Below are 12,522 nucleotides of genomic sequence, written 5' to 3'. Positions count from 1 at the left end.
TCTTTTCTTTTCTTTTCTTTTCTTTTCTTTTCTTTTCTTTTCTTTTCTTTTCTTTTTTCTTTTCTTTTCTTTTTCTTTTTCTTTTTCTTTCTTTCTTTTTCTCTTTTCTTTTCTTTTCTTTTTCTTTTCTTTCTTTTCTTTCCCCCTCCCCTCCCCTCTCCTCTCCTCTCCTTTCCTTTCTTTTTAAAAAATATTTACTTTTTGAAAGTAACATCTACACCGAGTGTAAGACTCGAACCTATGATGCCGAGATCAAAAGTCACACACCATCAACTGAGCCAGCCAGATGCTGGCTTTTCTTTTTTTTTTTTTTTTTTCCTTGTAAAGGAGTAATTGACATCTAGTAAGTTGTATGGATCTTAAGTGTACAGTTCGGTGAATATTTTTTTTTTTTAAGATTTTATTTTATTTACTCATGAGAGATACAGAGCGGGAGAGAGAGAGGCAGAGACACAGGCAGAGGGAGAAGCAGGCTCCATGCAGGGAGCCCGACGTGGGACTTGATCCCAGATCTCCAGGATCACGCCCTGGGCTGCAGGCGGCGCTAAACCGCTATGCCACCGGGGCTGCCCTCAGTGAATATTTTTTAAATTTATTGTTTATTTTTAGTAATCTCTGTACCCAACATATGGGGCTCACACTCATGACCCCCCAAGATCAAGAGTCACACGCCCCACTGACTGAGCCAGCCTTGGTGCTCCTGGTTCAGTGAATTTTTGATAGTTGTTCATGTCACTGCTACGCAAGTCAGGATATGGTATGTCTTCATCTTCTTGAGAATTCTCTTAGGCCTTTCTCAGTCAATGCCTGCTTCTCTCTCATCACCTTCTGAGTTTTATAAACCTAGGTTTGTTTTTCCTATTCTCAGGTTTAATATGAGTAGAATCCTATCATAGATACTCATTTGTGTCTTGCTTTTATTCACATAACATGATGATTGTGAGACTCATTCATGTTGTGTGCATCACCTGTTGATCCCTGCTTACTGCTTAGGTAGTATTCCATTGCAGGATAAATTGTGATTTGATTATCCTTTTTCCCTTTGATAGAATTTGAGTTGTTTTCGCTTCTTGATTATTACAAATAAGGTTTCTATACACATCACTGTACATGATTTTTGTGGAAAATGTCTTCATTTCTTTTAGTTAAAATGCCTAAGAGTAAAAATGCCAGATCATGTTTACTTTATAAGAAACTCCTAGACCTTTCCCATATTATACCATTTTTCACTTCATCGCCAGTGTGGGAGATTTCCTGTTCCTCAGCCTTGTCAACATTTTTTTTTTTTTTTTTTTTTTTTTTTCATTTGGGTTTTTTTAGATTATCCTTTCTAATGAGTGTCAAGTGGTGTTTTGGATGTGTGTTTGTTTTTTTTTTTGTTTTTTTTTTTAACATTCTTTAATGTTTGTTGAGTACCATTTCCTATATTTTGTTATTGATATATTTTCTTTTGTTTTTATTGTTGTTGTCTTAAAGATTTTTATTAATTCATGAGAGACACAGAGGCAGAGACACAGGCAGAAGGAGAAGCAGGCTCCCTCTAGGGAACCCAATGTGAGACCCGATCCCAGGACCCCAGGATCACGACCCGAACCAAAGGCAGATGCTCAATCCCTGAGCCACCCAGTTGCCCCTGATATATTTTCTTTTGTGAAGAGTTCTTTCAACATTAGCCCATTTTTAAAAAATCTTATTGTTTGGCTTTTAATTTATTTGAGTAATTACATATGATATAACTATATATAAAAAATAGTATATATAGTAACTATATTTATATGATAAATACATGTGTTGTAAAGATTTTTTTTCTCTGACTTGCCAATTCATTTTTTTTAATTTATTTTTTTAAGATTTATTTATTTGTTTATTCATGGAGACAGAGAGAGAGAGAGAGAGAGAGGCAGAGACACAGGCAGAGGGAGAAGCAGGCTCCATGTTGGGAGCCCAACGTGGGATTTGATCCTGGGTCTCCAGGATCATGCCCTGGACCAAAGGCGGCGCTAAACCTCTGAGCCACCCGGGCTGCCCGCCAATTCATTTTTTTAATGGTGCCTTTGAGAAACAAATTTTAAATTCTGATGGAGTATTCTGATTCTTCAACTAAGATGGGTAGTTCTTCTGTAGTTTTGCTGCCTTGGGGCCTCATGCTAACGGCCATAAAAGAACTGGACTATTGCCCAGTGCTTTTTATCTTCCAAGTGTTAACTTCCTTCTAACATCAGCCTGCTTTTGGTGGCCTGCCAGTACCTTTAGGAAGTTGTCCAGACTTAATAGTTGTTTTCTTCAGCAAGGCTGATCTAAATAGGATCTACTCAGCTATTTGCAAGTCTTTGTATTTGTTTTTTTAAAGTAGGCTCCATGCTCAACACAGGGCTTGAACTCGTAACCCTGAGATTCAAAGTCAGATTCTGTACCAACTGGGCCACCAGGTGCCCCAATTTTCAAGTCTTTATATGTAAAATTTTGACCATTTAGGGGTACCTGGTTGGTGTAGTCATTTAGGTTTCTAACTCTTGGTTTCAGGTCGTGATCTCAGGGTCATGGGAACAAGCCTTGAGTGAGTCTCTGTGGGCTGCACTGAGTCAGCTTGAGATTCTCTCTTCCTCTGCCCCTCCTTTCTCTCTCTCTCTCAAGTAAATAAATAAATCTCTGCTCCCCCCCCCCAAATTTGGCCTTTTAGGGGTGCCTGGCTGGCTCAATTGCTAGAGCATGTGGCTCTTGATCTCAAGGTTACAATTTCAAGCCCCACATTGGGTGTGGAGATTACTTAAATGAATAAACTTTTAAAAATAAAAAAAAATTGGCCTTTCACCATCTTTTTTATTTTATTTTATTTATTTTTATTTTTTTCACCATCTTTTTTTAATTTCTTTTTTTTTTAATTTTTATTTATTTATGATAGTCACACAGACAGAGAGAGAAAGAGAGGCAAAGACATAGGCAGAGGGAGAAGCAGGCTCCATGCACCGGGAGTCCGACGTGGGACTCCATCCCTGGTCTCCAGGATCCCGCCCTGGGCCAAAGGCAGGCGCCAAACCGCTGCGCCACCCAGGGATCCCTCACCATCTTTTTTTAAAGATTTTATTTTTATTTCTTTTTTTTAAATCATTCTTTTTTTTTTTTTTTATTCATCCATTCATGAAAGACACACACACACAGAGAGAGAGAGGCAGAGACACAGGCAGAGGGAGAAGCAGGCCCCATGCAGGGAACCTGACGTGGGACCCGATCCTGGGTCTCCAGGATCATGCCCTGGGCCGAAGGCAAACGCTAAACCACTGAGCCACCCGGGCTGCCCTTATTTTTATTTCTTATGGTTTTTTTAAAAAAGATTTATTTATCTATTTTTGAGAGAGAAAGAGAGTGTGCGAGTAGAGGGAGGGGCAGAGGGAGAGAATCCCCAAACAGATCCCCTGCTGAAAGCAGAGCCTGATGCAGGGTTTGATCCCACAACCCATGAGATAATGACCCAAACCAAAACTAAGAGATGTCTGACTGAGCCCCCCAGGAGCCCCTATTTATTTATTTTTATTCTTTTAAAGATTTATTTTTTTGAGAGAGAAGGCATGTAAGTGGGGGGAAGAACAGAGGGAGAGGGAGAGGGAGAGAAGTAGACTTCCTGCTGAGCATAGAGCCCAACATGGGACTTAGGATTTTGAGCCCCATGTTGGGTGTAGAGATTACTTAAAATAAAAATCTTAAAAAAAAAAGAAACCAATAGTTTTTTTTTCTAAACTGTTTGGAAGTGTGCTCACTTCAGCAGCACATATACTAAACTGGAAGTAAGTTGTAGACCTACTTCTTTATTCCTAAATACTTTAATGAGTATTTCCTAAAAATGAAAATACTCTTTTACATAACTTGATACTTATACATAAGTATTAAGTATCAAAATCAGAAAATTAATATTGATGCTGTACTAGTATCTAATTTATACTTTCTTTCAAATTGCACCAAGTGTCCATATAGAAAAGGAGGAAGAAAACTTTTTTCCCTCCCTGACCCATACATACTACTTAGTTGCAGTTTCTCTTTACTCTTCTGTGATCTGGAACAAGTCTTCATCTTTTATGACCTTGTTATTTTTTTTTAAGATTTTATTTATTTATTCATGAAAGATACAGAGAGAGAGAGAAAGAGGCAGGCTCAATGCAGGGAGCCTGACATGGGACTCGATCCTGGGTCTCCAGGATCAGGCCCTGGGCTGAAGGCGGCACTAAACTGCTGAGCCACCTGGGCTGCCCTGACCTTATTTTTGAAGAGTACAGGTGAGTTGTTTCTGGAATGCCCCTCAATTTGTCTGATATTTGCAGTGTTCTGATACACAGTGTCAGACTGTATTTTTGGTAGAACGCCACATTGTATCTTCTTAGTATATCACGTTAGAGGCACATAAAATCTGTTTAACACATTACTGGTGATAATAACTTTGATCACTTGATTGAGGCATTGTTTACCAGATTTCTCCACTATAAACTTTTTTTTTTTTTTTTTTTTTAAGATTTTATTTATTGGGGCAGCCCAGGTGGCTCAGCGGTTTATTGCCTCCTTCGGCCCAGGGCCTGGTCCGGGGGACCCAGGATTGGGTCCCACATCAGGCTCCCTGCATGGTTCCTGCTTCTCCTTCTGCCTGTGTCTGTGCCTCTCTCTTCTCTCTCTCTCTCTCTGTGTCTCTTATGAATAAATAATAATTTTTTAAAAGGATTTTATTTATTCATTGGACAGAGAGCACAAGCACACACTATTTGGGGGAGCCGCAGAGGGAGACTGAGAAGCAACCTCCCCACTGAGTAGGGAGCCTGATGCAGGGCTCCATCCCAGGATCCCGGGATCATGACCTGAGCCAAAAGCAGTCGCCCAATTGACTGAACCACCAAGGTGCCCCTCCACTATAAACGTCAACTGTTTTTCCTCTTTGTAATTTATATGCATCTTGATTCAATTTAAAAAATAGTTATAGGATGACCATCCAGGTTTTATTTTCATTTTCAGTTTTTGGTAAAACCTGTGAGGGCACCGATGTCTTCAGGGGATCATATCGTCTTTACACTTGTGAATGAGCAAACATAGATTAGTAAAAAAAGGCCAATTTACGATTCTTACCTAAATGTTGATCTCAGAGCTCTAAAACACTTTTGTTTTTACTGGCAAATTTGCAGTCACCTCTTTTCACCACTAGATGGAATTGCTTAAGAATTTTTAACCTTACATGTTTCAAGGCTGATGAAACAATAGAACTGATTTTGTTTTTTGAATTTTACAAAAATTTTAAGTAGGCTTCACACTACTTCAAGTGCAGGGCTTGAACTCATGACCCAAGATTAAGAGTCTTGTGCTCTACCAACTGAGTTAGCCAGGCACCCCAATAGAACTGAATTTCATAGTGATATTCATTAAAGCAGGATTGCACCTGTGTAACTGGGTAATATTCTGTACTGTACTGTGTAGTACCTCTGTACTGTAAAGGATTATATCTCATTAAATATGATATAATGATGAACATAACATGTAAAATGTTTATAGGATAGTAAAATACAGATTTGGCAGGAATTTTTTTGTTTTGTTTTTTTAAGATTTATTTATTTATTTATTCATGAGACACAGAGAGATGCCACATTTATCTTCTTAGTATATCACATCAGAGGCACATAAAATCTGTTTAACACATTGCTGGTGATAATAACTTTGATCAATTGATTCAGGTATTGTTTACAGATTTCTCCACTATAAACTTTTTTTTAGGCAGAGACCTAGACAGAGGGAGAAGCAGGCTCCTCACAAGGGAGTCTGATGCAGCACTCGATCCCCGGACCCAGGATCATGCTCTGAGCTGAAGGCAGATGCTCAACTGCTCAGCCACCTAGGCATACCGATTTGGCAGGTTTTTAAAAATATCTGCAAGGGGCACCTGGGTGGCTCAGTCAATTAGACATCTGACTCCTGATCTCAGCTCAGGTCTTGATCTCAGAGTTTTGAGTTCAAGCCCTGTGTTGGGCTTCACGCTGGAGGTAAGTCTACCTTAAAAAAAAAAAAAATACATATATATATATATATATATCTGCAAAGAGTAGTTGGAAACTAGATAATTAACATGCAGTGGAAACTTATCTTTGAATTACCTGTAATCAAGAATAATTTGGGGATGCCTAGGTGGCTCAGCGGTTGAGCATCTGCCTTCAGCTCAGGGTGTGATCCTGGATCCACGTATTGAGTCCCATATCAGGCTCCTTGCATGGAGCCTGCTTCTCCCTCTGCCTCTGCCTCTGTCTCTGCTTCTCTCTCTCTCTCTCTCTCTCTCTGTATGTGTGTGTCTCATGAATAAGTAAATAAAATCTTTAAAAAAAATGTATTATCTGGGGCCCCTAATGAACTAGAGTCTGTAACAGACCACATTGTATTGATTTTTCCTAGCATGAACAGGGCTCAGTGATGATGTTTGAGCACCTGGTTAATTCTAATGGACTAAAAGCGGTCATGGAACAGTATGGTCTCATCCCTGAAGAAGATATTTGCTTTATCAAGGAACAAATTACAGGACCACTTGAAACACCAATCAAAGATTCTTTGGTAAGTTTGTGTATAACTTAATTTGAATTGACTGTTTCCCATCTTCTCTTTTCTACTTTCCTTCAAAGCTATTTGAAGAGAGATATTTGGTTATCTTAAGGAGACTAAATGACAAAAATATGTTGTATGTTTCTATTGTTTAATGCAAAAAAATGAAAGTCTTATCTATTTTTTAATCTCTTGAGTTCTTTAGAAGTTATGCCTCAAAATACATATGTAAATTTTTTTGATAAATATATATGCAGTACATTCTGTATAGAAGCCTGAAGTACTGTTGTCTAGAAAAAAAAGTTGAATAACTTAAAGGAAAATCTGTTTTTTGTTTTTTTTTTTAGTTGAAAAAAAGTTGAGGAGCACCTGGGTAGCTCAGTAGGTTAAGTGTCTGACTTGATTTCAGCTCAGGTCATGATCTCAGGGTTGTGAGATTGAGCCCCATGCTGGGCTTTGCACTGGGCATGGAGCCTGCTTGGGATTCTCTCTCTCCTCCCTCTGCCTCTCCCCCCCATCCCCCAAATAAAGAAGTAAATCTGAATGTCTGTGTGTGTATATACATATATATGGGGCACCTGGGTGGCTTAGTTGGCTAAGTAAGCATCTGCCTTTGGCTCAGGTCATGATCCCACGGTTCTGAGATCAAGCCCTGAGTGGGGTACCCTGCTCAGTGAGGAGTCTCTGCTTCTCCTTCTGCTTCTCGCCCTGCTTGTGCTCACTCTCTATCTTTCTCAAATAAGTAAAATCTTTAAAAATAATCATAATGAAAAAAAAGTTGAAAAATAATTTCCCTCTGAGTTTTTTGGTCTTTTCCTTGAATATATACAAATCTACTTATATAACGAGCTGTATTTTTTTATTTTTCTTTTTAAGATTTTATTTATTTAAGAGAGAGAGTGTGTGAGTAGGGTGAGGGGCAGAGGGAGAAGCAGACTCCCAGCTGAGCAGGGAGCCTGATGTGGGACTCTATCTGGGGGCTCTGGGATCATGACCTGAGGCTGATGCTTAACTGACTGAGCTACTCAGGTGCCCCAAAGAGCTGAGGGGTTTTTTTGTTTTGTTTTAAGATTTTATTTATTTATTTATGAGAGACACAGAGAGAGAGAGGCAGAGATACAGGCAGAGGGGAGAGGAGAGGGCTCCATGAAGAGCCCGATGTGGGACTTGATTCCAGGTCTCCAGGATCAGGCCCTGGGCGAAAGGTGGCGCTAAACCGCTGAGCCACCTGGTCAGCCCCAGAGCTGAGTTTTGAACCAAATATTCTATTTCTAAAATATGGGAGTTTCAAAAATTATGTGAACATTACATTTCATTTAGACTAGATGTATAACTACTTTGAAGGATAATACTATTTTCATGCATGAATTCAAGCATTAGCATACTAGGGACGTTCTTACCAATTCATAATTAGATATTACATCTGAAAGAGACTTTTAAGCCAAGAAAAGAAGACAACTTGTTGATTATGAGAAATGTAACCAGTTAGGATCCTTTTGATGGCACAAGGTTTAGTATTAACAGGATATCACATACCTTAGCATTTCTTTTCCTTTTTCTACTAGTTTAGGAATTAAGTGAAAGAAGGAAAGAGTAGAACCTTCTAAGTTATCTCACATTCCCATTCAAGTATCTGTTTATAATTTTAATTTTAATTTAATTTAATTTAATTTTTTTGTTTATAATTTTTAGATTAACACAGTTGCTTTGCTTTGCTTGTAAATAGGTTTGGTTTGTATCCTAAAACTTTTGGTGAGTTTTCTTGTCTTCCAGTGGCCTTATAAAGGACGTCCCAAAGAGAAAAGCTTCCTTTATGAAATAGTGGCCAATAAAAGAAATGGCATTGATGTGGACAAATGGGATTATTTTGCCAGGTATGCACTGAACACTTCAGAAAAATTGGTTAAAATCCTATATCCTTTAAGTATATATAATTTTTATTTAAATAAATTAAAAAATGAAATCCTAATATATATTTAGTGTTAATATTTAAGGTACAGTTTCCTTGCTGAAAAATTTCATCTCTCTGTTTTGGAATCTTTCTAGGGACTGCCATCATCTTGGAATACAAAATAATTTTGATTACCAGCGCTTTCTTAAATTTGCTCGTGTCTGTGAAGTAGATAATAGGAAGCGTATTTGCACTAGAGATAAGGTGAGCTATGTCAGAGGAACAACACAGAAGGTATAGTTCCTAGTTTGAAGTCTAGAAGTAATCATTTGATAATTTGGAAAACAGAACCTGGTAAATTGTCAATCTTTTTACTTTATGCTTAGCATTTGTAAGTATCTTAAAGTTCTGAAAACTTTTGCTTTGTTAAATAATAAAATTACAACAGACATTTATTGAGTATTGTGTTAGGCATTGTTCTAAGTGTTGTAGAGAGATGAACTCCACCCTCACAACCCTATGAAATAGATACTATTCTTATCCCACTTAACAGGTGAGCAAATAGAAGCACAGAAAAGACATAAATGGCAGAACTGGAGTTTCAGCCCAGAACATTTCACTCAAGTCTCATCCTTAACCATAGTTAGTGATATATCTTAGTGTTTCAAAATAGGTAAAATACTAAACCAGTAGCTGCCTGCTAGATTAGAGTCATTTAACTAAAGAGTAATATGGGACTGTACTATAGAATTCTTTTTTTTGAGACTAAAGAATATAAGAATAATGCCTGATTTCTAGACTTGTTGAGAAAATTAAAAAATACAGTAAAGATGCCTAAAACAGAATACCCTACAGTTAAAACAACAGATTTTGATTTACTGAGAAGAAAACTTGCAAACCAAGAAATGGTTTTTACTAATCTGCCTAGTAGTTTTTTAATGCTTTCAGGGATTTTAATGAGTTAGCTCCTGGATATACTCTTTTTTTTTTTTTTTTTAAGATTTTATTTATTTATTCATGATAGACACAGAGAGAGAGAGGGAGGCAGAGACACAGGCAGAGGGAGAAGCAGGCTCCATACAGGCAGCCCGACGTGGGACTCAATCCAGGGACTCCAGGATCACGCCCTGGGTGCTTAAACCGCTGAGCCACCCAGGCTGCCCAGGACATACTCTTCTTATCTGTCAGTCACCATCCCTTTTCCTTGTCCTATGTACTTGTCTGCTAACAAGGGTAACATAACCTGATCCTACATTAGTATTTATTTCATGTTTTCCTGCAGGAGGTTGGGAATCTGTATGACATGTTCCATACTCGCAACACTTTGCACCGCAGAGCTTATCAACACAAAGTTGGCAACATCATTGATACAATGTAAGAAATTCAACTGCTATTTCCCTATAAATTTTTCATGATGGTTTGTTAGAGTATTATTCTTGGGTCAGCTTGAGATTTCTAGATTAACTGAAGTGAATTTTAAGTGAATCAATTTAAAATGGGTACCATAAACACAACAAAAACTAGAGTAAATTAAACAACTTAGTTGGAGGAAATGAAAGAGAATCGATAGAAGGGATAGATGAAGGGTGGAAGAGTTGGCTTCAGCTAGACATGAAGAGGCAATGCTGGCATGACTTAGACCTTCCTGTAGGTAATTATTTATTGCCAGATATTAGTAGCAAGGTGAGAAATAGGACGTGAATAATTGACATTCTGAAACTAACGACAAAAATTAGTTTTAATAATTAAGATTAATTATAAGGATTAAGATTAATGTCTGTCCTCACCCTGTTAATTGTTTGTCAAAATTAGTAGAAAAGAGTAAAACCAACAGGAATTTCCCTTTTCTCCAACCTGTGAGAACTATAGCAGAAAAGTTTAGCCAAGTACAGATATAAGTATAGCTGTACGTCTGTATGACTCATTGACCCATAAAGGGTTCTCAAAAAAAAAAAAAAGAGTCATTTAATTCCATGTCTCAAAATAGTTGGGTGGTTTTTTTTTTAAGATTTTATTTACTTATTTATTCATGAGAGACACAGAGAGAGAGGCAGAGACATAGGCAGAGGGAGAAACAGGATCCCTGCAGGGAGCCCAGTTTGGGACTCAATCCCCAGACCTCGGGATCGTGACCTTAGCTGAAGGCAGATGCTTAACTGAGGAGCCATTCAGGCATCCCTCAAAATAGTTTTAAATTGAGATGAGCAGACTAGTTAGAATACATTCACCCATTGGTATGAATTCCTTTGATAATAAGTTTTGTTTGTTTTTAATTCAGAGAGCCAGAGACATCTAGGTTCAAAGGCTGGTACTGCTTCTTCCTAACTTGGTTAAATGAAAAGTACTTCATTTCTGCATCTGTAAAATTGAGGCTGATTAGTCTATCTTGTTGGAAAAATTAAATAAGATAATGTATCTAAAGCCCTGCATAATGCCTAGATCACAGTAAACATTGACATGGTAGGTAGCTCACAAATCACCATGCACTTATTTATGCACTTATGTATGTTCCCAAAACAGTTGTTTAGATTATCATGTCTCGGGATTTCGCTTCTCTAATGTAGAAAGAAAGATTTCCTTAACTTTAAGTAAGGCATTAAGCAAATACTCAGATTTTCTCAGAAGCATAAGTTTTTATGAAATTATCTTTAGGATTACAGATGCTTTCCTCAAAGCAGACCCCTACATAGAGATTACAGGGGCTGAAGGAAAGAAGTATCACATTTCTACAGCAATTGATGACATGGAAGCCTTCACAAAGCTAACAGGTAAGAGCTAGAAGATAACATAGATGGTCCCTCTCAGATAAAGTGTAAACTATCCCTGGATTGCAGATGGGTTATTTTCCAAACATTCCAATATATTCAGCTTCTCGAGTGATTATAATATACTTTTGGATTTTAGTTTTATCTCTTCTCTGTATTAACAATATAACCTTGATAAAGTTATATTACCTCTCTGACCCTTCGTTTCCTCATTTGTAAAATGGGAGTATTGATATGTCGCCTATAGTTTTGTTGTAGTATTTTTTTTTTTTTTTAGATTTTTAAAATGTATTTATCCATGAGAGACACAGAGAAAGAGGCAGAGACATAGGTAGAGGGAGAAGCAGGCTCCACGCAGGGAGCCCGATGCAGGACTCGGTCCTGGGTCCCCAGGATCAGGCCCTAGACTGAAGGCGGCACTAAACTGCTGAGCCACCTAGGCTGCCCTTGTTGTAGTATTTAAATGAGACATAACACCTAGTCTAGTACTTGGCACATAAGTAGCCAATATTTACTATTATTTAACTTACAATACAGCTGGACAAATAGGAGACTCGCCCTTTTAACATTTTTGTTGTAAAACACAGGGTACCAGGAACATTTTGTCATACTTCAGCAGAAATGAAACCTGCAGTTTAGGGTAGGAAGGGAGAGATGAAGGTGTTTCTGCTGGTTCTTTCATGTGGGAAAGTGCAGACTGAGCAATAAAGATCGGCAAAGCAAAAGAAGTAGATAAGAAAGTATGTACCAGCTGCAGTTCTTAGTTGCATATCACAAAACTGACTCTGTTTAAAGAAATAGAAAGCAGTCATATAGCTCATAAAATCAGTGGAAAGGTTGGAGATTCTTAAAATGAGCAAAAATAACACAAGCTCAGTGGCTTAATACAGATAAGATCACTTTCCATGAGCTTCCTGTGAAAGGTAGTACTGATGTCCTATCACTGCTTGATTCCGTTGGCAGCACGCTGCCAGAATGAGACCCACAACAGTTCCCTGAAACTGCCTTTGAAGAATCAGTATTTCTCATTTCCAACCATTCGCAAATTGATACTTTTGTAAAACACTAAAAAATGAATTACCAGGAAAATGAAATGAAGTGGGAGAGGGCAGGACATACAAAATACAAGCCCAAATATTTAGTATTGAATTTGATAGACTTAACATATATTTCAACAAATATAATCAAAATAAAAATTTATTTTTTTATTTTTTTATTTTTTTAATTTTTATTTATTTATGATAGGCACACAGTGAGAGAGAGAGAGGCAGAGACATAGGCAGAGGGGAGAAGCAGGCTCCATGCACCGGG

The 12,522-nt window shown here is 37.9% G+C and overlaps 1 protein-coding gene across 2 annotated transcripts in view; it reads left to right on the top strand.

Moving 5' to 3' along the window:
- Positions 1-12,522, top strand: part of SAMHD1 (SAM and HD domain containing deoxynucleoside triphosphate triphosphohydrolase 1) — a 57,176-nt gene that overhangs the window by 27,844 nt on the left and 16,810 nt on the right. For both annotated transcript variants that reach the window (XM_072800904.1, XM_072800903.1), the window contains exons 7-11: positions 6,412-6,567; positions 8,329-8,429; positions 8,602-8,710; positions 9,729-9,820; positions 11,099-11,214. In XM_072800904.1, the coding sequence (XP_072657005.1) occupies positions 6,412-6,567; positions 8,329-8,429; positions 8,602-8,710; positions 9,729-9,820; positions 11,099-11,214 (574 nt within the window). The remainder of the gene's footprint in view (positions 1-6,411; positions 6,568-8,328; positions 8,430-8,601; positions 8,711-9,728; positions 9,821-11,098; positions 11,215-12,522) is intronic.

The sequence above is a fragment of the Canis lupus genome, chromosome 26 (assembly GCF_048164855.1).
Source record: "Canis lupus baileyi chromosome 26, mCanLup2.hap1, whole genome shotgun sequence".
NCBI lineage: Eukaryota > Metazoa > Chordata > Mammalia > Carnivora > Canidae > Canis > Canis lupus.
The sequence above is the reverse complement of the archived record's forward strand: the minus strand, read 5'-3'. Positions and strand labels throughout refer to the sequence as shown.